The sequence below is a fragment of the Camelus dromedarius genome, chromosome 3, assembly GCF_036321535.1.
Source record: "Camelus dromedarius isolate mCamDro1 chromosome 3, mCamDro1.pat, whole genome shotgun sequence".
Classification (NCBI taxonomy): Eukaryota; Metazoa; Chordata; class Mammalia; order Artiodactyla; family Camelidae; genus Camelus; species Camelus dromedarius.
The window spans coordinates 53,462,638-53,490,188 of NC_087438.1; the positions used below are offsets into that span (position 1 = coordinate 53,462,638).

Genomic DNA, 27,551 nt, shown 5'->3' on the forward strand with positions numbered 1-27,551 from the left:
AGCCCCACAGCACACCCACAGGTGCCATGACAGTTCCTAGGCTAACCATAAAAGGTCAAAAAGTAGTGGGACACGTTTCCTGGAAATCTTCATCCTTTCCCCAACATAGTTGAAATAATCCTCCTACTCATTAGCATATGAAATTACCAAGCCCATAAAAAAGAACAACTCTGCACCTCTTAGCCTCTCTCCCTCTCACCCTTTTTAGATGGCCCACATCCTGCCTATGGAGTGTGTATCTCCCAAGCCACTTTCTCTTCTGAGTGAGACAGACCACACTCTGTCTATGGAGTGTGTATCTCTCTAAATAAACTTGCTTTCACTTTGCCTTGCTCTTGAATTCTTTCCTGCGCAAGGCAAGAACCTATTCTCTGGCAAGGAAGTTAGATATTGAATAGAAAAGGATTTCATTGCATTTTTATTCCTACTTTGTAACCGTGCTTATCCTTTAAATATATGTGTAGAAAAATTTATAGATGAAAAGGTATGATAAATGAGATTTGCCTCAAAATAATTGAGGTGTGGGGGGAGGGGCAGAGTGGGTGATTTTATAGATAAAATAAGATCTGTGACTGTGAATTGATGATGAAGCTGAGAGTTCTACTGCACTAGTCTCTCTACTTTCACATGTGATTGAAAGTTTTCATCAAAAAAAAAAATCACTGTCACTCTGAGTTGTAGCAGAGGTTAAGCATGCATTTACAACAAAATACACTTACCTGGTAAGTCATGATAATTAAGTACAGAATAATTCACTTGTAAAGGAAAAACATTAGGAAACAATGCTGCCGCACATAGACTCATTGAGACACTTTCTCTGTGTCATTCAGAATAGCCACACCCAAATCTCACAGGCTTAGATCAAAGTTTATCTGCCATTGACAGGCTGAACTATGTTGCAGTAACAAATCACCCCCAACATCTCAGTGGCATACAACAACAAGGTTTATTTCTTGTTCTAGAAGTGCTCTGGAATCCCTCAAGAACTCAGACTAATGAAGTGGTCACAGTATCAAGTCTCGCCTATTGCTGCGCCAGAGGGAAAGGAGGCTCTAGAATGCCTCACACTCATAAGTAAAATGTCCAGTCTAGAAAGACACATGTCACTTCTCACAGTTCATTTCCCTAAATCAGTCACATGGCCCTAGTCAACCAAAAGGGGGCCAGGAGGTACATTGCCATCACACGCCCAGAAAAGATAACTAGAAATAACTGACAAAGAATTCTGACTCCCTCAACAGGAGAACCTGTGTCATGATGTTGAAATTGTATTAAAGTTGAGCTCTGGGAATGACTGTACCTTGCACACTTCTAAGACAGTATCCAGACACAAGTGTTCATACAACCTTTTGGGTTATTTCTCTCTTATGACTCCCAGTCATACAATATTTTGTACATAGAGGTTGCATAATGAATGTAAGATAATTGGTTGGCTCAATTACAAATTCAGCAATATTTTTTAAAGGAATTATTCCATTTTTCCTTTTGGATTTTTTTTCTTGGCAACCCCCCCACCCCCTTTCCTCTTGTACTGTTAACATAATATGTTCTCACTGGTAAATATGAAACACTAGAAAGAAGGGGGAGAAATCACTCATAATTTCACATTCCAAAGGTAGTCATAGTTAATATTTTAGTGGATTTCCTTCCAAACTTTTTCTATGCTTTTTAAAAAACTAGCTCTCATGGTGACCAAAATTAAAACCATTTCTTCATTAGTGACATTGTTCCAAATAGCTGAACTAACTGACCCTGGACCAGCAGACAATTTTTTAAAAAGAGGTTTGGCTCTTTTCCTTATGACATGGGTGTTTGAACATGGTTATGTAGCACTTCAATACTAATGGTTAACTAACAGTTCCAGGCCACATTCTGTATTCTGGAGCAATGAATCCCTAGTTCTAAAATTGCCTGTAGGTCTAAGACTAGCCATGAAACAGATAAATAATTGTAATAGTTATTTTCATGTACTTCTGGTATTTTCTCCACCCAGTTTACTTTTGAAAAGGGGACACCTTCATAAGTTCATATTACAAAAGAATTTAAGCCTCTTAAAATTATCAAGATTCTAGTTACCTTTCAGAATAATAAAAACTGATGATCCAAGTAATGACTAGTTAGTCTAAGGATAAACTGGCCAAATATGTTATAACTAGGATGATTTCCTCAAGTCAAGAAATCATTTACTAGGATCTTTAGTTCAAAGATGATGCATGGGACATTTCCTTCATTATTACTTGAATTATGCCAAAGACTCTTTTTCCTTAATATTTATCTGACATTGCATTTGATGTGTAGCTTTCTTATTCATTTCAATCAACAAAGAAAATCACAGAAAATTTAATTGACCAAGATTCTACACAAAGGTCCTGTAATTTTATTATACTGCAGCAATCTCTCAACTATTTATGTTAATAAGCAAAAGAATGACACAATGGGTTGTGAACTTCTTCAGAAAAAAAAATCATAATTTAACCATCTTTATAGTCCTTACAACTCCTAGTATTAATGCACTCTAAAGAGGAAATATCCATAAAAAAAATGTGATTACCGAGCACAACTTCATTTATATGTGAAAGGTATTTGAGTTTTTGATACCTTACTTCCTTATTGTTACTCATATAAATCTTTGTATTCTGAAATATCTCCTTATAATTTCCAAAAGAGAAGTTACTAAATTAGGTCATGTGAACATTCCTTGATATGATTCAACAAGTTACTTTCCAAAATCTTTCTCCTAATTTATATCCCCAACAGGATATGAGTACTCATTTCACTCTGTCCTCACCAATGGAGTTTATTCACAATACAAACAAACTGGCTAATTAGATCTATGGGAAATAATTTTTTTCATCTTCTTTTCATTATTAATGAATTTGAACATCAGTAAAATATGCAGAAGGCATTTAAATTTCCTATTTTGTGAATTTACTGTTCATGTATATACTTTTCCCATTTATCTGTTTAAGGTTTTAGTGTTTTCTATTTCTAGTCTTTGTCCTCACACTGTACAATGTAACTACTTCTATTTCAAATATACACATGCATCTTGGCTGTTAGACTGTTTCTATAAGAGTAATGCAGACTAAAAATTGGCACTTGCCATCTGCTCTACAAGGATTGGATCACGTTGGCACTTGTCATCTAACTCTGCTTGGATTAAATTGTGAGCCACTACAAACACTGACCTCCAACACACCCTAAAATGAGTTCAGGATGGAGGTAAGAAATGAGGCACTCTGTGCTCTGGGAAAACTGGCTGAACAGGCCTTCAGATAGTTAGATATTTTCAGAAGATTTTATGAGCCCAAATTCTTGCATCTCTTCCTATCTAGAAAAACACTAATTCATCAATGGTGACAACTGCTACTCATGACTAGCAGCAAGCCTCTGCCTAAGTGTGTGCTTGATTGCACATACAACCCCCTCTTCACTCAAATCATATATAATACTGAGTTCTCCCCTGCCTCCTCGGAAGTATCTAGGAGCTTTCTGGGATACTATCTCCTGGGCTAAAGTCCTCATTTTGCCCCAAAAAACTTAATCCAGAACTCGAACAGTAGTGACCCCACTTTACTTGTCTGTGAGCAACACCTGAGAGACACATAGTAAATGCACACTGTATGACCTTCACAGAATTATTGAGATAACCTAAGCAAAGCATCTAGCACAATGTCTGTCGCATAGCATATGCTCCATAAATTATTATAAGCAATCAGTGAAAGTTTCATTGTTGAACTAAAGCCACATAGTTTCATTTCAGAGTTTAGGAAAATGAAGACTACATATCTATGAAAAATTACAAACTATAGTTGTTCAAGTTGCAGATTTGAGATTTGAACCCTGATTCTCAAATCTTTACCATAAATTACAACTGATTGAAATACTACTCAGTTACTGTAACTCTTGAACATATCCCCCAGTCTGTACTGATACTCTAACCCCATACAAATGTCTCTTCCCTCATTTAAATTTATAGGAAACATGGTGAAAATACTAAAGCTCAACAAGCACAAATATGCATCACATGATTGACATTTACTTCTCCAAATTACTTAGCTTTTGTTTTTAGACAAGGGAGGCAGCTGTTCTCGTGGCCACTGCTAGAAAAGCAGAACTAAAGCTACAAAAGGAAAAGACCTAGCCCTTGCGAGTGAAGAGTCAGCTGGAGGGCTTGAGACTCGAGTGGGTTAGGGACATTTTTGTTGCTGCCGGTGGAGGCGGAGGGTGTAAAACCAGTCTGAAGCAAAAAAGCGAGGTATTCCGGGAGGACAGCAGCGCGAGGAGCAGGCTGGGTTGGCTGCCGGGCAGGCGGCTGTGTCCGGTACAGGCCGGAGCGAAGCACCGACCCCGTGGACACAGAAGGCTGGGGGCGGGGGGAAGCTGCGTCTAGGTCAGCGAAGGGCAAAGAAGCCGGACATTGACGCAGGTCGCTTCCCGATCCCGGCTCCAGGGCCTCTAGCGGGAAACCGAGTCCCGACCTACGGCCGATCTTCAGGCTTCCCCATCACCCTAGCACCTCCGTAGGCATTTCCGGTAAGAAGCCGGGCGCCCAGGGATCAGACTCCGCAAAGCATCGCGCAGGCGCCGCCGGACTGGGGAGGCCGCGGACGTGGAGGGAGGGGGCGTGAGAGCCAAAAGAAAGCCTCCTCTGCGCCTGCGCTACCTACTCTTCCCCAGGTTGTGGGCTTGGGGGTGGAAACAAACCTTGAGTCGACGTCGCGCACTTCGTGGACTCCCGGCCGGGGTCGCTCTTCACTCGTCAGCGCTGTGTCGCGTCAAGTCCTCTAAGAGCTCCGCAGGGGTGTGGAGAGGTAAGAACCCCCTGGAACAGGCGTCTTGGCCTCTCCTCACCCCTGCTGCCCTCTCGGAGGAGGCGGGATGGCCTCTGGTCTCGCTGTCCAGGGCTCTGGGCCTGGCCCTCCTGTCCTTCCAGGGGCCGAGCCTGGGCCCCGGACCCATTCCTTTTCCGAGCCCTCTGGGCGGGTCGGGAAATCTGGACCCTCAAACCTCGCGGTCCCTCGGTAAAACCTGGAGGGCCGGACCAGGCCGGGAGGGCCATCTCGGAGGCTGTTTGCCGTGTCCACCCCACTGGGGCCGCCACGAGTGCTCTGCGGTGCCGGGGTAGCGACCCCGGAGCCGCGGAAGGTAGGGGTGAGAAGCGCCCCCAGGGCCGCCTGCCAGGCAGGGGAGGGGCTGCGCCTGCAGTGGGGCTGTTGCTCCCGCGGCGGGAGTGGTAGCCTCTGCGTTGAAAGGACTCGGCCCCCGCAGACGAATCTGTCATCGCCGCCCGTGCTCTCGCAAAGCCCATTCCCACACCGATGCATTTTCTCAGTTTTAGACCGGAAGGCCGCTGTATTGTTCCTTCCCGTCGCCTTTTCTTTGGTACCTTTGACAAATTGTAAAAGATGACCTAACTTTTAAACTATTAACTGATTTGTACTACCGTGATTGCATATTATTGTATGTTAGACTGAGAATGTTTTTGTTTGTTTGACTCGTATGGGAACCAGCCCATAAATTTGTTAACTTAATGTTTTTCATTTAACAAGACAGGCGTTCGTTGGTCGAATTAGGTTCCTCAATGTATTATTTTGAGCTTGTCTTTTGAGTTGGCAGAAGTTAAGTGGTTTGATCTAGTAGAACTATATATAATTTTTTACCTAGAATTTCTTCCCATTTTTGTCGCCTGGATATAAAACTGCATGTTCAGTGTAAATATTTTTTAAATATAATAAAGAATAGGGGGAAATAAACTATAATTCCACATTTAAAGGTAATCATCAACAGTTATTTCTGACTTTTTACCTTTGAGTCATTTTCCCATGGCGTTTTCCTAAGATGAGATTTTATATACAGTTGGATTGCCTGCTTTTCTGCTTAAAATTATATTTTAAGCATTTCCCCATGTTGTTAAAAAAACTTCATAAACATAACTATGATTTTTGATTACACAAGTGATTAATGAGCAAAATATCTTTTGAAACAGTTACATTACAGATAAAACTAGATTCCCATTTAATTATCATCTCCAGTTATAATTACAGTATCACAGTTTATTTAATCCAGTGGGTCTCATGATCCCTTTACACACTTAAAAATTATTGAGGACTAAAATAATTTTTGTTTTCTAATACAGGATATATACCATTTTAGAAATTAAAACTTAGAAAATTTGAAAATTTTTACTTATTTATTTAAAAATAACATTAAACCCATGATATACTGAATTAAATAATATTGTTTAAAATAGCTATATTTTCTTTAAAATATTTAGTGAGAAAGGTGGCATTGTTTTTCATTTTTGCAGATCACTTTAACGTTTGGCTTTACAGGAGACAGCTAGATTCCCATATTTGCTTTTCCCTCAGTCTGGTGTGCTACCATGTTTAGGCTGAAGCATATTAAGAAAATCCATTCTTGCACAGATAGGTATTTGGAACTAGAAGGACCTCACACCCTAAAAGCTCTTGGAGCTTCCAGAGGTCCTCAGTCCAGTTTGAGAAAGCTGATTTAACCACTCTTGTGTTGATGAACTGTTAGGTTTTTGCATATTTCACTTTTACAAACATTGCAATGTTGAAAGTTCTTTGTGATGTGTTCTTATGCAGAATTGCTAGTGTTTCTCTAGAAGTAGAATTGCTAAGTCATAGAGTATGTACTCAAAAATTTTTTTGAAGTGTGGAGGGTATAGCTTAGTGGTAGAGTGAATGCCTAGCATGCACAAGATCCTGGGTTCAATCCCTAGTACCTCCATTAAGATAAATAAATAAATATCTAATCCCCCCCACCAAATAAAGGCTTTGATAGACATAAACATTACTTTTGATGCCTGTATAATTTTGTGTCCTAATGTTGGTGTTTAGATAGTTTCACTTAATGATTTGGTGAAATATCTTTGCATGTTTTCAGTTATTTTAGATTATTTTCTTGAATTTCTAAAAAGAGAATTATTAGAGCAAATGTTAGGAATCTTTTTGAGGCTATTGATGCATATTGTCACATTCTTCCCTTGAGAGAAGTTCCTATCATCAGTGTCTCAGATGCTCTTTTTATCAGACGCTTATCAAAACATTGAGTAGTTTTATTATTAAAAAGATGATATTCAGGGAATGGTATGTGTTCTAATTCATGTCACTTTGATAGTGTGGATCATACATTGAATGTTTTTTCATAATCCTACTAGTTATCTGTTCATATTACTTGCCCATTTATAGTCCATTGTCCAAGTGTTTTTCTAACAGATTAATATTATCTTTTTATATTATAAGGATATATGCTATCATTTTTTTTTGAAGAAAGGAACAAAACTATTTCTTTTCTTGTTTACAGAAGTAGTATATTTTTGTAAAAAAAAAAACTATAAGGACATAGAATATAGATGTGAGAAGCTTGCATAATCTGACTGCATTATTAACAGTTTGGTGTTTGCTCCTCTGTTTTTTTCCTTGCCTTTTGCTAATACTATATGTATATTAACTTATTTGTAAAACTGGGTTTGTACTATGCATGAAGTTTTGCAATTTGATTTTTTGTCTTTTAACATATATATTGGATATTTTTCTGTGGAAGTACTCTGGGCAGGTTTTTTCAGAGTGGCTTTAGGAACACCAATTGTGACCTTTAGTTACCTGATGTCAGGCTCCTGTCCTCTTCTATATTCTCTTCCTAGGTGATTTCATCTATTAACAGCTATATACTACCAATTCCCAAATCTTTTATCTATCTCAGACTTCTCTCCTGCATTCCAGATCCTTATAGTCAACTACCTATTGGACATCTTCCCTGGGATGTTCTCAAGGTACTTCAAACATCAGTCCAAACATGAACTCATGTTTTCCCTCCGTCCTGCTCCTCTTTGTGTTGCCTGTCATGGTCAGTGGTACCAGTGTCCACCCAGTCACTCACGATGGCAACCTGGCAGTAATCCTAGCTTTCTCTCTCACTTTCACTCTCCAAAAGTTCCCATTCTTTAGCTACTTTTATATGTTTCCTTTCTGTCTGCCCTGTCTCAGTTCAGGCCCTCATCACCTCTCACCTTAACCTTTTTAGGAGTCTCCTTACTCTTGGTTTTGTTGTTTTCTGATAAATCTTCCATGTTGCTGCCAATTTGTTTTCAGTCATGAAGAGATTTTTAAAAAACATTTTTTGCAAAGTAAATATTGTAAATATTTGTTTGTAAATCTGTGAATACATACATGGCCAAGTGAGTAAAGATACTACCTAAAACAAGTTATCACACATAAATAAACTTAGAATAGGGAGTATGTCTTGTATTTCTTTCGTGTCTCTGTACAGGGAAGATTACTGGCACAGTAAGTGAATGAAAAGTATGTGCAGTTTAATAAGATTTTCGGTCAAAAGGTTTCAATGTCATACCTTTTACAAATTGTTAGACTATATTATTATTTAATTATCCTTTTGTTGTATCTTTTAGGTGCCTCAGATAACATAATACTTAGTAGTACACTGCTACTTAGATAGAAATACTCTATAAGTAGATATTATTTAATAAAATCCATAATTTTTAAGAAAAATTGTCTTTTTCTAATGAGGAGCTGTTTCTAGACCTTTCAGTTCTGTTCTTTATTTTTTTCTATGTTCTATATTCAGATTTTTTACTACATTTTGCTAATATATTTATTTTTAATGTAATGTTTATGTTTATCAAAGGGATACCTATACATAATTTAAAGAGTCAAATACTACTACAAGAATTTTATTCAAAAACAATAGCCCTTTGCCCTCATCCTCTCCCCTGAGTCTCTCTCTTCAGAAGCAGCTTTTCTCAGTGTTCCTCATTGGACTCACAAACACAGAGAATAATTTGAGTAACTTTTCTCAATTCCCCCAAAGATGATTTACGCCTGTAGTTGACCCTTGAACAACACGAGTTTGAACTGCAGGTCCACTTATATGTGGATTTTTTTCCAATAGTAAGTAAGTACTACAATATTACACGTTCCTGCTTGGTTGAATCAATGGGTACGGATGCTTGGGATCCATGGATGCTAAGGAACCATGGATACGGAAGGCTGACTATAAATTACACTCAACTTCATGGACGGTCAGTGCCCAAACCCCATTGTTCAAGGGTCAACTGCACTGACACTTCAGATACATAGGAAAGATGTTAATTCATTACATAAAGTGAATGCCTTAGGGCATTAAGGCTTAAGCCTCTCACAGAACCCTAATTGAGAAAGGCTGCTCCACAGTCAACTCTTTTTCACCTCTAATTTTCTAAATAACTTGCTTACTTATACAGCTATCTCTCCTCCCTACCCTGATCCTACCAGTTTTAGATATTACTTACCACCTTCCTTTTATAGAAGATGTGAGTTTAGGTTTGTTACACCAGCCTCCATATTTAAACATGGCACTTCTCCCCTCCTTTAGATTTGCAAATTAGTTCTATGTTAACTTTTAGTTAAATCATTATTTAGTGTTTATATCATTTAAGTATCTAAAGCTGAGCCAGGTAGTATATTGTTATGATACTACCTTTATTATATAATTTTGTGTTTTTCCTAGAGTCAATAATTATCTTGGTTCTTGATTTAAGGGAAGATAACCTCAGATAACCAAGATCTGGGCACTAGTGTGCTCCATTGTTGCCACCAAGACATTTTGCATTTAGGCCTTCTCAGCTAATGGAGCAAGAGATACATGTTTAAGCTAATATCTATAAACATTTCAAATAAAAAATTAGTACAAATGTGTAACCATCTGTGTCCATATTAAGCCAAACAGGAGTTTATACTGATGTCTCCAACTCAAATCCATTACCACATGGGTCATTCTAACTTCCTCCCCTTGCTTATCTATTTTCCCTCCAAAAGTGGGAAACCTTGCTCCTACCATCAGCCATCCATTTATTTAATTTCAATTCTAGCATACATGTATGATGGCTTCAGAATTAACCCACACCCCCATGAGAAACAACTTTATCAACTAGAGTACAATGTTTGTGTTCCTTTTGCCTTTAGACTCCACTGATTTCCAAAGGAAGCACTTTATTTCTCCATGCCCTCAGTATGGTGGTTTTACATATTTGTAATTCATTTAGACTTTTTCCCCTCATATTCTGCATTCTGAGATGCCCTAACCTAAATATTTTTAAAATTTACATATATTGAGGTTTATTTTTTGTGCTGTAAAGTTTTATGGGTACTGAAACATACTTAATGTCTTGTATTCACCATTATAGTATTATACAGAATAGTTTCACCATCCTAAAAAATCTACTCTGCCTTACCTGTTAAACCCTCCTCTACCCCAAACCACTGGCAGTCAGTGATGTGTCTACTGTCTCTGTAGTTTTACCCTTTCCAGAATGTCATAAAATTAGAATCATTACAGTATATAGACTGGCTTCTTTCACTTATCAATATGCATATAAGATTCATCCATCTTTTTGTGGCTTGATTACATTTCTTTATATCACAGAATAATATTCCTTTGCATGGATGTGCCGGAGTTTATTTATCCATTCACTTACTGAAGGACATCTTGATGTTCCAAATTTTGGCAGTTATGAATAAAGCTGCTATAAACATTGACATGTAAGTTCCTGTGTGGACATAAAATTTTAAATCAGTTAGGTAAATAGCTAGTAGTATGATTGCTGGATCATATGGTAAGACTATGTTAAGTTTTGTAAGAGACTGCCAAACTGTCTTCTGAAGTGGCTGTACCATGTTGCATTCCCAGCAGCAGTAAATGAAAATTCCTGCTGTTTGGTACCCCTGCAGCATTTGGTACTGTCAGTTTTTTGGATTTTAGCCATTATAATAGATGTAAAATGGTACCTCATTGTTTTACTCTGTAGTTCCCTAAAGACAAATGATGTTGAGCACTTTAATATATGCTCTAACTGTGTATCTTTTTTCGAGTGGTATCTGTTTAGAACTTATGCCCATTTTTAAATTGGATTGTTTGTTTTCCAATTACTGAATTTTAAGAGTTCTTTGTGAGTTTTGGATACAATTACTTTATCAGATACATGTTTTGCAAATATTTTCTCCCATTCTGTGGCCTGTCTTCTCATTTTCTTAAGTGTCTTTTTCAGAGCAGATTTTTTAACCTTGATAAGGTCCAGCTTATCACTTTTTTTTCTTTCATGCCATTGATGTTGTATTTAAAAATTCATGATCAAACCCAAAGCTATGTAGATTTTCTCTTATGTTTTCTTCAAGAAGTTTTATAATACTGCATTTTACATTTATGTCTCATCCATTTTATTTTACTTTTATTTCTCCCAGTTTTACTGAGATAAAATTAACATACAGCACTGTACAAGTTTAAGGTGTACAGCATAGTGATTTGGCTGATGTACATCATAAAATGGTTACCACCATAAGTTTAATGAACATCCATTAACTCTTATAGATGCAAAATTAAAGAAATAGAAAAAAAATTTTTTCCTTGTGATGAGAACTCTTAGGATTTACTCTCTTAACAACTTTCATATGTAACATACAGCAGTGTTCATTATATTCATCTTGTTGTACATTACATCCCTAACACTTATTTATCTTGTAACTGGATGTTTGTACCTTTCACTACTTTCATCCAGTTCGTTTTTCCTCCACTCTTCTTCCCCCTCACTCTCACTTCTGGTAAACATAAATCTGATGTCTTGTTGCTTTGATTTTATTCATCAGTATTTTGTAGTTTTCCACATATAGGTCCTGTATATATTTTGTTATATTTATATCCATGTAGTTAATATTTTGAGGTGTAGTGTAAATGGTATTTTTTTTAATTGAAGTATCATCAGTTACAATGTGTCAGTTTCTGGTGCACAGCACAATGTCCCAGTCAGGTATTTTTTAAAATTTCAAATTCTAGTTGTTTCTTGCCAATATATAGAAAGCATTTGACTTTTGTATATTAACCTTGTATCCTTCATTCTTGTTATTATACTCACTTTTCCATTGGAGGGGGGGTCAATTTTGGGGGATTTTCTACATTGAAAAGTATGTCATCACAAATAAAGACATTTTTATTTCTTTTTTATTTCCTTTTCTTATTACATTAGTGAGAGTTTCAGTACTGTGTTGAATAGGAGTGGTTAGAGAAGACATCCTTTCCTTGGTCCCAGTCTTTGAGGGGAGGGCATCCAGTTTCTCATCTTTAAGTATAATGTATAACGTTAACTGTAGGTATTTTATAAAAAATCTTCATCAAATTGGAGAAGTTCCCCTCTGCTTATAGCTTGCTGAGAGTTTTTATCATGAGTACATGTTAGATCCTGTCAAATGCTTTTTCTTTTGCATCAGTTGATTTGATTATATGATAATTCTTCTTTAGTCTGTTGATGTGGTGTATGGATTAATTTTCAAATGGTGAACCTGCCTTGCTTACCTGTATAAATTCCACTTGGTTATTGTGTATAATTCTGTTTATACATTGTTAGATCCAATTTGCTAATATTTTGTTATAGATTTTTACTTCTATGTTCATAAACTATATTGGTCTGTAGTTTTTCTTTCTTGTAATGTCTTTATTGGTTTTGGTATTAGAGTAATGCTGATCTTAAAGAATTAGGAAGTGTTTACTCTGCTTCTTTTTTCTGGAAGAGATTGTGGAGAATTGGGATCATTTCTTCATTAAATGTTTGGTGAAATTCATCAGTGAAGCCATCTAGACCTGGTGACTTATTTTGTGGAAGGTTATTAATTATTGATTCAGTTTTGTTAATATATATGGGGCTGTTCAAGTTATCTCTTTCTCCTTGTGTGAGTTTTTATAGTGTGTGTTTTTTAAGGAATTGGTCCATTTCAAGTTTGTGGACATAGAGTTGTTCATAATATTCCTTTATTTTCCTTTAAGTGTCCATGGTATCAGTAGTTATGACCCCTCTTTCATTTCTAATATTGGTAATTTGTATTTCTTTTTTAAAAAATTAGCCTAGTTTATCAATTCTTTTTAGTTTTTTCAAAGAAAGAGTTTTTGGTTTCAGTGATTTTTCTCCATTTCTCTGTTGTTTTCCTGTTTTTAGTGTGATTGATTTCTGCTCCAGTCTTTATCTTTTCTTCTCCCTGCTTTGGGCTTAAATTGCTTTTCTTTTTCTAATTTCCCAAGGTGGAAGCTTACATTATTGATTTTTAGATCTTTCTTCTTTTTAAATACATGCACTTAATGCTATATATGCCCCTCTAAGCACTGCTTTTACTACATCCTATAAGCCTCACTTGAATTTTAAGATTGCTGCTATGAATTTCCACGATCACTTTTTTTCTTCATATGTTCCTTATGTATGGCTTCCTCTTCCTGTTTCATAGTTGCATTGCTTTTTTCTGAGAATATTAGTGTCTTTGAAGTTTTCTTCTTCCTACCGTGTCTCTTCCTGCAAGTTCCTTTTATTTGTTTTGGTGTCTGTGTACTCTTGTATATGTATGGTATAATCACAATTTAAAAATGGAAATAAAAGAAGTAATATGCTGAGGGGGTGGTATAGCTCAGTGGTAGAGCATGTGCCTAGCATGTATGAGGTCCTGGGTTCAATCCTTGGTACCTCCATTTTTTAAAAAAATTAACTAACTAACTAAATAACCTAATTACCTCCCTACCCTCTCTAAAAGAAGTAATATGCTTTATTGAATTAGGATGACATACCAGTGTTATTGAGAATTGTTCAAGTTTACCTTGTAATAGCATAATTATTGTTCCTTTGAAGATGACCTTGTATCTCTGACTGTTCTATTTTAGGAATTCAAAAGCTTCCCTATAGAGTAACTATTCTTTTTATAGTGACCATTGAACAGCATGGAGGTTAGGGGTGCTGACTTCCTCTGCAGTTGAAAATTTGCACATAAACTACAGTCAGCCCTCTGTATCCATGGTTCCTCCATATAACCTGCATATAAGTGGACCTGCACAGTTCAAACCCATGTTGTTCAAGGGTCAGCTGTATTTATATTGCTTGGTATAATGAGTTATCTGTGTCTATAGTGTTTTTCATTTATGCTGGAATTCCTAGCATTATCTTTTCAAACATGCTTGTTCCATGCTCTCTCTTCTCCTTATGAGGCTCCATTCTCATTCTGTCATCCATGTCTCTTTATTTTTTCATATTTTCCTCTTCTTTGTTTCTCTGGGCTGCATTTTAGGTTATTTCTTCAGATAGGTCTTCTAGTTCATTCAGTGCTCTCTTAAGCTCTGTTTAATCTTTTTAATCCATCTTTAAAGTATCCCTAATTTTTTCTAAGTCTCATGTGTCCTCAGTTCATGGCAACTATCATAAGTGGTCCTAGTAAAGCCCTCTCATTTGTTTATTCTCTTTTATCCTTCATTTCCCTCTCTTAGTCCTTAATCCAGGCTATCATTCAGATATGCTTAATGTGTATCTTTTTGTACATTATTGCAAAACCTGCATTGTTTTACTGTGTTTTACAGAAGTAATAGTTTGTAACAGATTGGAAGTTTTTTGAAAATAAAAGATCATTCACCATTGACAATTTGAGGAACATTGCTATAAAGTATTCCCTCTTCTGGATTAAGCCATTTGCCTTCTTTTGATATCATTTAACTTGTCCCTCTATGCTTGAATTTCCTGTAAACATGTAGTTAGTTCTAAAAACTTGATTAGATTCGGGTTCAATTTTTTTAGACAGGAATATTTTATGTGTGATGCTGTCTTCAACATGAAGCACATAATATTTGGTTCTTCCACATTTATTGGTGGTGAAATTGATCACTGGATTCAAATGTGTTGGCCTGATTCCACCATTATAAAGTTTCCCTCCAACCTTTCATCTGACAGTTTTAGCATACATTGATAGCCATTGCCTAGTCCATTTATTGCATTAGGAACTACAAAGAGATGATTTTTAAAATTTTAGTATCCTTCTGCACTGATCAGCTGGAAGTCTTATCTAAAGAACTTTTCCTCAGCAACTATTTTGTTATCCTAAAACGCATTTTGTAAATAAAGGGCAGGATAAATTCTTAGATCTTTTCTCTTAAGTATCAACTTTCAGAATAACGGTTACTGCCCTAGCAACCCTTCTACTGTATAGTGTTTCTTCGTTTTTGTCTTTAGTATGGTTAAGATTTCTTGTTTTTTTAAAATCCATTTGATTTGTGGTAAGTCCTTTGTAGTCATTTATATGATATTCATTTGTCCCATTTAAGCAGTGAGATCCCTTTCAACTTGGCTTCTGTGTCCTTTTGATATTATCCCATTAGTCATTTGATAGATTCCTTCAAGGTATTTCAGGCTTATTTGGTGGAGATCCTGCGACAGATCAGATGTTCATCTACTTTATTCATAAAACTAACTTTTAGTTTTCTTATATCTCTCTTATATGCTCATTTTCTATTTCTTTAATTTCTGCTTTTAGCTGATTAGTTTTCATTCTTTCTTCTTTTCTAGTATAAGCATCTAAGGCTGTAAGTATCTGTTGATGTACCACTTTTGCTGAATCCCACAAGTTTTTATGTGCAGTATTTTTATTTGTATGTAGTATATTTTATATTGTTTGCTATATGGTATTTAAAATTGTTTTTAGCTTTAAACTGTGAATTCTTTGACCCATGAGTTATTTAGTTATGTAGAGTTTTACATTTTACAATAGTTTATGTATGCATGTTATGGTGTTAGAGTTTGTTTTCCTGTCATTTTTGTATATATAGAGGAATTTCCCCCAACTAAATTATAGATTTCTTAAAGCAATGCTGTTAAATTTTTTGTGTGTCTATTTGACTATGTTTCTGGGCATGCAGTAGATGGCATAATGTTTATATGTTAGAGAATTAAATGAACTATCGTTTTTTGTGTTTTCTAGGCACACAAGAATTAAATTCTGAATAATTCTACAGGTAGGATGGACAGTTACTTTAAAGCAGCAGTCAGTGACTTGGACAAACTCCTTGATGATTTTGAACAGAATCCAGGTTTGTTGGTTTTCCATTTTTGCCATTAATATAATTTTAAAATGTCTGTAGTTAATATCTTAGCAAAATGTGGTTTCAATTTTGGTCACATGGTTATCTTCTGTAAAACATTCATTTATCTCATTATCATGAATTAGTGTATTCTTACACTGAATAGTACCGATAGCCAGAGATAGAAGTAAGGAACTAGAAGGTTCTCTCCAGATACAAATTTAGGTAAAGAAAGACCTTTAAAATCAACGTATGAACCAGCTAAACTGCAACTTGAAAGCTCTATATAAATTGCTATTTCATTATTATGAGAGACAGTATTTTCCTCATATTAGAATGAAGGCGAGGAAACCAGAGGACAGAACAAAGAAGTTAGATTGTTTTTCAGCTCTTCATTAATCTGTTTTTTTCCAGTGCAACTGAGTTATTTTGAGTGGAATTTCCGTCATAGTATGACATCTACATTGAAAAGTAAAAACCCCAGGTAGTTTAAATCCAAATAAAAATAATTTTGGAGGATATTACCATTTTGCAAGAAAGTAATCTATCTCTGGTCTAAAAAAAATTTAGTTCAGAAGTCTTACAAACCATAATATCTTTGTAATAATTTTAATTTGGGTTTCCTGACTAACATTATATTTCTATTTTAATTAGATGAACAAGATTATCTCCAGGATGCACAAAATGCGTATGATTCTAACCACTATTCAGTTTCTTCAGAGTTGGCTTCCTCACAACTAACTTCAGTGCTACCAAAGGATCAACAGTGCATTAATTGTTGTGCCTCATCAGAAACAGGCTGTGAAACAAATGAGATTTCCCTGAATGAAAAAACACTTGAGGGACTGACATCTATACAAAATGAAAAAAATGTAACAGGACTTGATCTCCTTTCTTCTGTGGATAGTGGCACTTCAGATGAAATCCAGCCTCTGTACAAGGGACGATGTAGTAAACCTGTCTGTGATCTGATAAGTGACATGGGTAACTTAGTTCATGTAACTAACAGTGAAGAAGATATTAAAAAATTATTGCCAGATGATTTTAAGTCTAGTGCAGATTCATTGATTGGACTGGATTTATCTTCAATGTCAGAAACTTTCTGTGTTTCTTCAATAGACCATGGTAATGTCATAGAGGAACAAAATGATGACTCTGAATTACAAAACAGAGAAATCAGTGGAACTAAAGAATTTGGTATAAAAGTAGATACATCACTTTTAGATTCATGTAATTATGATGGAAAAGAAAATTTAAAGGATAAAAAGATCTCTAATCAGTTAGAATCAGTTGTTGATTTTAACATGCTATCTACTTTGACTGAACAAAGTTCCAAAATGTTTGATGCCAAAGACAACCTACAACACAAGAACCAGCCATGTGAATTAGTAAAAGCTGATGGCTGTTTGGTAAAAGAGGAGGTAGATGTGGCAGTTGGAGTTGCCACAGAATGTTTAAAAGGAGACAGCACGAGTTCTTTGCCTTGCAGTCTTCCAAAAAATGGAGGTTTATGCTTAAATGATTCAAATTTAAGTGATGAAAATTTCAAATTACCTGACTTATCCTTTCAGGAAGATAGGACTGCTGCATTTATAAAACAATCTGCAAAAGAAGACTCAAGAAATTTAGATCTTAAAGATAATAAAGATGTAATCCAGGATCCCTCTTCAACTTCACATGTCTCAAGTGAATATATGTACTCCTCATTGTCCTGTCTTCCAGTACCTGGGTCTTTGTGTGGATCATTAATCGAAAGTAAAGTGCATGGTGATTGTCTACCTCAGAATGACTCTAAAGATAATATACAAGATGCAATGACTATGCATGAAGAAATACAGAAGAATGTCATTTTAAGTGGGGAAACTTTGAAGGAGAGTGATCTCTTGAAACAGGAAAAATGTAAAAACATACTTCACCAGCCACTAATTGAAAAGATGGGAGACAGAAAGTTAGATTCTGACCAGATGGTAATTAGAGTTGAATCTTTGGATTACTCTGATAACACCAGTTCTTCTGCAGCTGCAGAATCTCAAATAGAGCTTTCTGATGCCCCAGAGTCTCCAGATCATTGTGAAGATCTTACTTTTTCAAGCAATGATATTGATGGGCAAGACTTGGATTACTTTAATATTGATGAAGGCATGAAAAGTGGTGCACCAATTAGTGATGCTGAACTTGATGCTTTTCTGAATGAACAGTATCTTCAGACCAATTCCGTAAAATCATTTGAAGAAAATGTAAATGACTCAAAATCTCAAATGAATCAGATAGATATGAAAGGCCTAGATGATGGAAATGCCAGTAATATATATTTCAATGCTGAAGCAGGAGCTACTGGGGAAAGCCCTGGTATTAATATAATTTGTGAAACAGTTGATAAACAAAATATAACAGAAAATGGTAGCCTTTCTTTAGGGGAAAAAAGTACATTTCCCATTGAACAAGGGTTATCTAGCAGTAAGTCTGAGATTACAAATGAAGTATCAGTCTCTAATATTAACAGTCAGTCTGTTCATGTTGGAGGGGCCAGACCTAAGCAATTGTTTAGTGCTCCATCAAGAACAAGGAGTTCAAAGGAACCAGATAAGCCAGATGTTCCAAATATGCCTGAAAGTGAACCCAGCATAGGAAATACCATTGTTCCAACAACTTGTACTACAGATTCTACTACTGATCCTCAGGTTAGCTTCAACTCTAATTACATTGATATAGAAAGTAATTTTGAAGGTGGATCTAGTTTTGTAACTGCAAATGAAGACTCTCTTCCTGCAAACACCTGCAAAGAAGGCCTGGTTTTGGGCCAGAAACAACCTACTTGGGTTCCTGATTCAGAAGCTCCAAATTGTATGAACTGCCAAGTTAAATTTACTTTTACCAAACGGCGACATCACTGCCGAGCATGTGGTAAAGTAAGTTATAAAAATCTTTGTCTTTTATTCTTTCAAGACATTTCAAATGAAATACAATGTGACCAAAAAGCTTATTAATTGATGATTAAAAGATTCATTAGTTTAAAATCATTGTTTTTCACCTACATGGAAATATATAAAGCACTGTCATTTTACAGATTGCTTGAGGGTTAAATAACTGTCACATTGTCATGAATATTACATGTTGGGAAATGAGGAACACTAATTTTTGTGAAATCTAAGAATACATGTCTTTTTAACAATATGTCAGATGTACCAAATTCAGTCAGTTCCTAGTTTGTCCTTGAATACTTAATTTCAGGACCACTCTTGCAGCTAGTATCATGGTCAAAACTTGAAGTAAACACTGAGAAAAAGGCAAATTGGCTTGCATAAGGTTCAGAGCACTGAAGCTGTCTTTATTTGTCGTCTGATTGCCTTAATCATCTATAAACTCTTAAGAGTTGCCTGTAGAAATAACATTGCATTTTTTCATCATTTTTCAGTAATATATTGGTCTCAGATCAACCCCACTCTCTTTCAGAAAAATAACATTTTACTTTTTTTCTTAATTGAGGTATAGTTGATTTACAATATTGTATAAGTTTCAGATATACAACCTAGTGATTCACAACTTAAACTCCATTTATAGTTATTATAAAGTACTGGCTGTATTCCCTGCACTGTACAGTATATACTTGTAGCTTATTTATTTTATACATAGTAGTCTGACCTCTTAATCCCCTACCCCTATCTGATATGCCCCTCCCACCTTCCCTGTCCCCACTGAAGACCACTAGTTTGTTCCCTCTGTGAGTCTGTTTCTTTTTTGAATAACATTCTACTTTTAAAAGTTGTAAAGGACCAGAGAAAGCTTTTTCAATTATTAACTTATTCATTAAAGAACATTTTTGTTCCCTTCCAATTAACATAACTGATTTAAAGGAAGTCTCATCAGAGATATAATTTTAAATTGCAGAAACCTAATTTCAGTTTAAAAAAAAAGAGTCATTTTAATAACTACCTATAGTGATTAGAAAAATTGTTTACATGATCAGAAAAATGGTTAGAGTTTGGGGGTCTCCCCTTCCCCTGCCTCCAGTAGGTATAAACGTGCTTAAAACAAAACCAAATTTGATATTTTATTCTTCATAGGTATTTTGTGGTGTCTGTTGTAATAGGAAGTGTAAACTGCAGTATCTAGAAAAGGAAGCAAGAGTATGTGTAGTCTGCTATGAGACTATTAGTAAAGGTGAGTATTAACCTGACATATTTTCTTCCAGTAATTGCATAAATCTTAAAAATAATTGGATTGTGACAAAGATAAACTTCTTTATTTTCTTAAGGCGAGGACCTAGTGTTGACTTATCTGGCTTAGGTGGGACATCCCAAGGCTTGGTTTCTCTTCTTTTTGTTCCACTCTCACAATTATTACTACCAGTCTGGAAAGGAAGCATTCAGTTTCTGGAGTGGCAGTTCATTAACTTTTAACAGGTACCAAGTCCCTAAATGCTACATTTCACCTGCCTATTTGTTTTTGTCACCATCATTGTCATCCTCATCCTCATCATCTTAATTTAAACATTTATAGAATATCTACCAATAAGTAGTATTCAGTCTTATATATTAATAGTATGAGGCAAGATAATAGGTTCCACTCTGTAGAAAAACAACATAAAGTGGGAATAAAAGATAAGGTAGTAATATTTATCATTTTTATATAAATTCATAGGACTGTCATGCTATTTGACATTTTTCTCATTTTTTTTCCTTCTCAGTTTTAGAATTTTATTTTCATGTGTTTCCCATTGCTTCTCTGGCTCCCTAGCTAGCTTACTGTTACCAGCAATAATCTTGGTGGTCTTATTTGCGTTCTCACAGTTGTATGTGTTTGTGCGGGTGTACACACGTGCTTGTGTTTTTTTCCTCAAATACGTGCTTGTTCCTTTGAGTACTTCTTGGCATTTCCAAAGATTTGTTGACAGTTTAATTCCCAAGAAATATTTCTTGGGACTTTCTAAGACCAGGCCTGTGCACTAGTTCAGGTACTGCTTCCTGTTAGCCAGGAGAATAAATACCTGATAATAATTTGTTTTTCTCTTTTGAATGAAGATAAATTTTTTCAGCAATTCTTCAAAAAGCTCTGATGTGAGTCTGTTAGCCTGAGGTAAGCTGCTTTACTCCCTGCTGTTGACCTCTGCTCTGGAAGATGATAGAGTGTGAATCTTTTTGTATTTCCATATTACCACCAATGTTTATGAAGATTTTAGTTTAAGTGCTTATAGTTGTTTTGTTTCTTCTTGTGCTGCTTCAGTAGCCTTTAAGACTACTGCTAGTGTTGTTAGCCAGGTGACCTGCTAGACTTCAGAAATCTTAGCACAAGCTACATATTTATTTTTCCCCACTTGAAAAATAAAATAAAACAGCCATGAAGATTTGAAACATTATTTGAGTTGATATGTCAGATTTTTAGTTGAACATTAAAACATACTCTGACTGTAACGATCTAGGAGAGAAGATATAATCATTAAAGAGTCTCAGTAGGATACTGAGATCAAGCTTTGGTTTAACGAAGAAAATATTTTGCATGGATTTATCTATTTAGTTATCTGTTTTATTTATTCTGTTTTGGTATCTTATAGTAATTAATTTTATTTATGGTTCTGTTTATCACTAATTTATACACCACAAGAAAACATAAATAAAAGTTATTTTAACACCAACTGAGGGATTGAAAATAGTACACATGGTCATTAAAAAAAATGTTATTAAATAAGAGGGGAAAGCTGGTTCAAGGGTTGTAAGACAAATTACTTGAAGAAAAGATAGTTTGATTAGAGATTTGGGATAATGAGGAAGTTGTGCTGAGACTCTGCAAGTTTCAAAGAAGCATGCATGTGAGTGCCATTATAGAAACTTAGGGCAAGTTGGAAATTACTTTGAAACTGAGAATACTATTTGGATTTTATTTGGTTAGTGGAAGCCATTTCATGGAAGTGCTAAATCATTGGCACTTGAGGAAGATTATCGTAGCAGTGGCAGCATTTATAACAGATTAGTTTGGAGAAAGGCTGAAGGGAGAGCTACCAGTGCTGTTCCATGTTATTTGGATGAAAAAATCATTCAGCAATATTCATACACTGTTCTGCATTTTGGAGCTCCAGCTGAGAACAAAATATACTCCCTGTTCTTATGGAGCTTTTGATCTTATGGAGCTTACGAATGTGGGGAGAGGCGAACAGGAAACAAAGAGACTACCAGATGGTGATAATGTTCTAAATGAAAATAAAAAATGTTAAGAGGGATAGATAGTAACAGATTGGTGGCAAGAGGTGGTTATTTTTAAACAGTGATCAGAATAAGAGTTTATGATGATATGATGTGTGAGCAGAGACTTGAAGGAAGTGAAAGGATAAAGCAATGTGGAAGAACATTTCAGGCAGAGAGAACAGTAAGAGCAAAGACCCTAAGCAAGAAGGGTGCTTGCTTTACTTTTTGAAGAACGGGGAGGCCTATGTGGAATATGATGAGCAAGTAGGATTTTAGTGAGAAATGATGTCAGATGGCTAACTGGGAAAGCAGAAGAGGCAGAGATGCAGACTATGTAGTGTCTTGTGAGCCATTGTAACAACTGAAATTTTCATTCCAGTTGGGAAGCCATTAAAGGATTTTAAACAGAAGAATGATGTGATATGACTTATGTCTTAAAAGAATTACTAGGAACTATGTTGGAAATAGAGTCTAGGGGTACAAGGGCAAAAACAGATATTAAATAACAATGATTTTCTTTAGTAGATATCAAATATATGCCAAAATAATATGGAAATAACTGATTGGTAGCTTATACTGAAGTAGAGTGCTGCCAACCAAAGTAAGGATATTATCTTTGCCAAGTACCACTTCTTTTTCTTGTTTAGCCATTGATTTTTTCCCCTTATAATTTAAAAAATACAATATTTATCATAACTGACTTTGAAGTTCAAAAACATCTGAGATTTTAATTTTTTTCCCCCTTTATAGCTCAGGCATTTGAAAGGATGATGAGTCCAACTGGTTCTACTATTAAATCTAATCATTCTGATGAATGTGCCACCATCCAGCCTCTTCAGGAGACTCAAACACCCAGTATACCCTCACCTACAACTTTACCAATCTCAGCACTTAAACAACCAAGTGTTGAAGGTAACTAGAAGAAAATGTTGTGTCTAAAGATAAATTATTAAAATAGAAATTTTCTAGTGTTGATAGGAGCTAGTGAGAAAAGAGAAACCAGACTAGATATCAGAAGGAATTTAATACAGGGAACTGGTTATACACATACGTCAGAAGGGTGGAAGAACAAAAAGGGCGTGCTCAAGTGGCTCAGAGATTCATAACTGCAGGAAGCAATCCCTAGGGTTGAGGGAACAAAAGGGGAGAGACAGTGCTACTAGAACTCAGTGCAGAAGCACCAGGAGGTGCTTGGTTCTCAGACCTGGGATTCAGGGGTTAGGGTACCACATCACACGCTGGTGCTGTGACTTCTTAGAGGAACACCAAGTGGCAAATGCTGGGACCATCAAGGTGCCTTGTAGGGTTGGTGTTCACATGACTTGAGGGCATGTTCCAGGCTTGATGTAAGGAGTACTGAAAATCATGGGACTTAGAGGTATATCTGGTGATGCTGCTGCTGCAAAGATCCTGGCAGGATCTAGAAACAAAGAATTCCTTCTCTTCCTACCTTCCAGTCTCCAACCAGTGCCTATCATTGATGGAACATGACCAGAACCAGTTTGCTCTGGGAGTTTGGGAGTTTGCACTTCCCAGACGTCCAGCCTGGCATCAGAGAGTTCCATGTAGAAGGGTGGGCTTGGGTTTGAGAATTAGGAGGTAAAAAGTTGGCATATCTCCCTTTCCTTAAAAAAAATTTTTAAATGAATATTTCACCACAATAAAAAGTGTTTATTAAATCTTTTGAAAAACTTCTAAAAATTTAAAAATCTTTGGGCTCTCTGTTCTTTTTTTTCATAACCTATTGTAGTTTAGGATCTTGAGTAAAGCCTGTGTACACTTTTAAACAAAAACTATTAGTCTGTAACTTGCTAGAAAAAGAACTGTAACTGTCGGAGACAAATTCAAGTATTTCTGTCAACTCTCTTGGATTTCAGTTTATCTCTCACTTAGCTATTTTCCGTTTATCATAAATAATAAGATTCAGCATATATGGTTGTATATTATAGCTCTAAAGATGAATGAATCTGCCTTTAAAATATTTATATATTCTCATATATTGACTTTTAAAATAATTAAATTATAAAAGTACTGCAAATACAAGAAAGATACCTTATTTGTGTATTCATATTGCAAAAATTATATGATTCAAATTTTTTCAGTGTTATCTGTATTATGATTGGAAGGTAGATGTTGATTCTGTTGATGTTTATATGTTTTTTGTTTTATTGAGTTATAGTCAGTTTACAATGCTGTGTCAATTTCTGGTGCACAGCACAATTTTTCAGTCATATGTGAATTTTCTCCATGAGCTACCACAAGATCTTGTAAATATTTCCCTGTACTATACAGTATAAACTTGTTTATCTGTTCTGTATATGCCTGTCAATATCTACCATGATGTTTATATGTTTTTAAATCATCTGGCAGGAATTTTCATAACCTTCCTCCATGGATGCTTTTTAACAAAAGAGAACAAATATTTATGTAGATATCTAGTTACTTCTTCCAAATTTGAGAGGAAAATATTAATAAATATTAATAGATTTCAATATTCACATTATAAGAACAAACATGTTTTACTCCTCTTGTTAAGTAAATTAAAAGTAGGAAATGAACTCTGATACACAAGAGATCCTGTTTGTTTTTTAGATTTTTTAATGCTTCTTTCTTTTGTTCTTCACATTTTTTCCTTTGCTTATCTGCCATGCTCTGATCTATTCCACTTTCCCTCCCTGTGCATTAGTCCCTAAATTTTATTCAGTCTCCACATTCACAAACTTAAGTCTTAATATAGGCTTTAAATCTGCCTTCAGTGCCTTTAAGATGTAACCTCTCCTGTCCACTCTTTTTGTATGTAGTAGGGCCAGCCCTGCCTTTGTATGAATTGGAAAAAGACTTCCACTCTGGGTAGATGAATCCCAAAAGGCCATTTTTCTAGGCCTTTGAAACCCTGAGAATGCAGAGCTTGCCAATGGATAGCAAAAAGCTTCTGAAAACGTTTCCTGACCCATTTAATATTATCATTGCAATATTATCAAATTAAAATGCTTACTTTCTAAACTGATTCTAGGATTATGCTCCAAAGAACAGAAAAGAGTATGGTTTGCAGATGGTATACTGCCCAATGGCGAAGTTGCAGATACAACAAAATTATCATCTGGAAGTAAAAGATGTTGTGAAGATTTTAGTCCTCTCTTACCTGATATGCCCTTGGTAAGGAATCTAAAGAATGACTTGTTAATTTAAGAAAATTTTATTTTGTAGGTAATTCTTTGTATGATTATTAGAGTACTTTTTTTTTTAATGCTGTGAGCTTCATGAAATGAGAAACATATATAGTGAATATATTTTATATTTTACCTTTTTAAATGTCAGTTTAGGGCAATGATTCTTAAACTTTTTGATTGCAGGATTCCTTTATGCTCTTAAAACTTATTGAGAATGCCAAAGAGCTATAGATTATATGGGTTATATCTATCGATAATTATGGAATTAAAATTGAGAAAAATTTTAGGAATTAATTACAAATAAACTTACATCAAAAAACTTATTATATTAATAGAAATAATATTTTTATGGAAGTTTTCCAAAAGTTTAGTGAGGGGAATAACATTGTTTTATTTTTTTGTGAATGTCTTTAATGTCTAATAGAACATAGATTCTCACGTCTACTTCTAAATTCAGTCTGTTGTCGTATGTTGTTTTAGGTAAATTATATGAAGAAAATCCTAAGACCTCACTGACTTCCTAAAAGGGTCTTGGGGACTCCAGGGATCCTAGACCACATTTTGATAACCACGGGTATGAGGAAATAGAACTGAGATTTCGTAATTGAATTTAGACTAATTTGTTTAATGCTTTTTCAGATATTCAGTAAAGTATGTAATGGTAGTTACTTTCCTCATACCCATAAAGGAGCAAAATACTCATAGAAGCAAGTACTAATGTATGAAGTAGGAATGCTTTTATTCATTAAACAAATATTTACTGAGCATCTACTCTGAGCTAGTTACCCTGTTCACCCTGGGTACATACATTAGACAAGATGGATATGTATCCTGCTCTGTATTCACATACCATTTAAACTTACTTTGTTTGTCAGTAAGAGCTCATGAGCTAGATTTTACAGGTAGCCATAATTACCAAAAGTATGTTTCTTAGCTAGCACATATTCTCAATCAACATTTTAACAAAATAGCAGTTTTACAGAGGCTAGTATTACTTGAGTTCATAAATGTTTCTCTATTGACTCAGCTTTGGCCAGTCTAAAAAGAAAGGGGCTTAAATGAGGCAGACTTGAGGGTAGTTTATTCCAAGTGGTTACTTTTGTGGAATATATCTACCATTCTGCTTACTCACCACTCCCTTTCCTGCCGTCCCCAACTTTCCTCTCCCTTGCTACCACCCAACCCAGGCATTTTTGGCTATCAAGAGGAGGAGCACCTTGGGGGGAACTAAGCTTGCTCACTTTGTGTAAGAGTCCAGAATCCTGAAGTTTTCTTTGCCTCCTTTTTCCAGTCTATAAAATTAAAGTCTACCTGAGCATACAGGAAAGCTAAACCTAAGCTCCTGAATTTAAAGAAGCAAAATTGTACTATTTCTTGGGAAATTTGGTTTCTGAAGAATTTCTGAGTCCATTTTGGTTTTATTTGTTCTTATTAAAAAGATATTATTTTACATTTGAACAGACTACGAACTGATTTGTTTTCTTAATTCCATATTTTACAGATGGTAAACACAGAGGATCATGCCTATTCTACTACAATGGAAAAAACAAACAGTGAGATAGGGGATACTATAAGAAATGAGATGATTCAAAGTCCTATTTCTCAGGTTCCATCTGTGGAAAAACTGCCCACAAACACAGGAACTGAGGAGTTACCTACTTCTGGTTCTTTTGTACTAGATGATGATGTTTTTGCAGAAACTGAGGAAGCATCGGGTCCTACTGGTGTCTTGGTTAACAGCAATTTACCAGTTGTTAGTACTTCAGATTATAGGTTATTGTGTGGCATTGAGAAGAATGTTTGCAATAAGATTAGTCTTCTACCTGATGATGAGGACAGCTTACCCCCTCTTCTGGCTGTATCTGGAGAAAAGGGATCAGGTAGGATAGCAGTTATTTAAATTTAAAAAGGAGATTTTTTTAAGGAAGAATATATTGATGAATTTTGATGTATGAAATACATTTTTTTAAACTTAGACAATTTGCCTGAAATAAGTACAATGGCTTAGTAATTTTAATTTACAAAAAGTCTTACTATATAAAAACAAATTCTGAAAAGATCTGAACTTTTGAGTTCAATTGTTGTTAATAACTTATCTCATCTGGGTCCCTAATTTAGAATAAGATAAAAGTCTAATACAACAGGGAAATTCATAGTCTTTTAGTCCCAAAAATATTTCCATTGTATTTGACTCCATATCTATTTTTTTTTTTTTAAGGAGCATAGTGCCTTAAAAAAAGAAGAGTATTGGATTGATGACAAAGCTAGGAATTTTAGTTCCTCATCTGCTAGTGGCAAAAAGCCCTGT

General features: G+C 35.4%; 1 protein-coding gene across 4 annotated transcripts in view; it reads left to right on the plus strand.

Annotated features, from left to right (window-relative positions):
• The first annotated feature begins 4,142 nt into the window (after nucleotides 1–4,142).
• The window catches only part of ZFYVE16 (zinc finger FYVE-type containing 16), a 48,398-nt gene continuing 24,989 nt past the window's right edge, over nucleotides 4,143–27,551 (plus strand). For 2 of the 4 annotated variants that reach the window (XR_010378873.1, XM_010975045.3), the window contains exons 1-7: nucleotides 4,618–4,814; nucleotides 15,795–15,903; nucleotides 16,549–18,803; nucleotides 19,959–20,055; nucleotides 22,824–22,985; nucleotides 25,087–25,229; nucleotides 26,745–27,123. Coding sequence is in view for 3 of the 4 variants with exons in the window: in XM_010975045.3 (XP_010973347.2) it covers nucleotides 15,834–15,903; nucleotides 16,549–18,803; nucleotides 19,959–20,055; nucleotides 22,824–22,985; nucleotides 25,087–25,229; nucleotides 26,745–27,123 (3,106 nt within the window). In the remaining variant the exon portion in view is untranslated. Of the gene's footprint in view, nucleotides 4,537–4,616; nucleotides 4,815–15,794; nucleotides 15,904–16,548; nucleotides 18,804–19,958; nucleotides 20,056–22,823; nucleotides 22,986–25,086; nucleotides 25,230–26,744; nucleotides 27,124–27,551 lie in introns of those variants that run through there. The other 2 variants (XM_010975046.3, XM_064481988.1) reach the window with 2 other exon arrangements.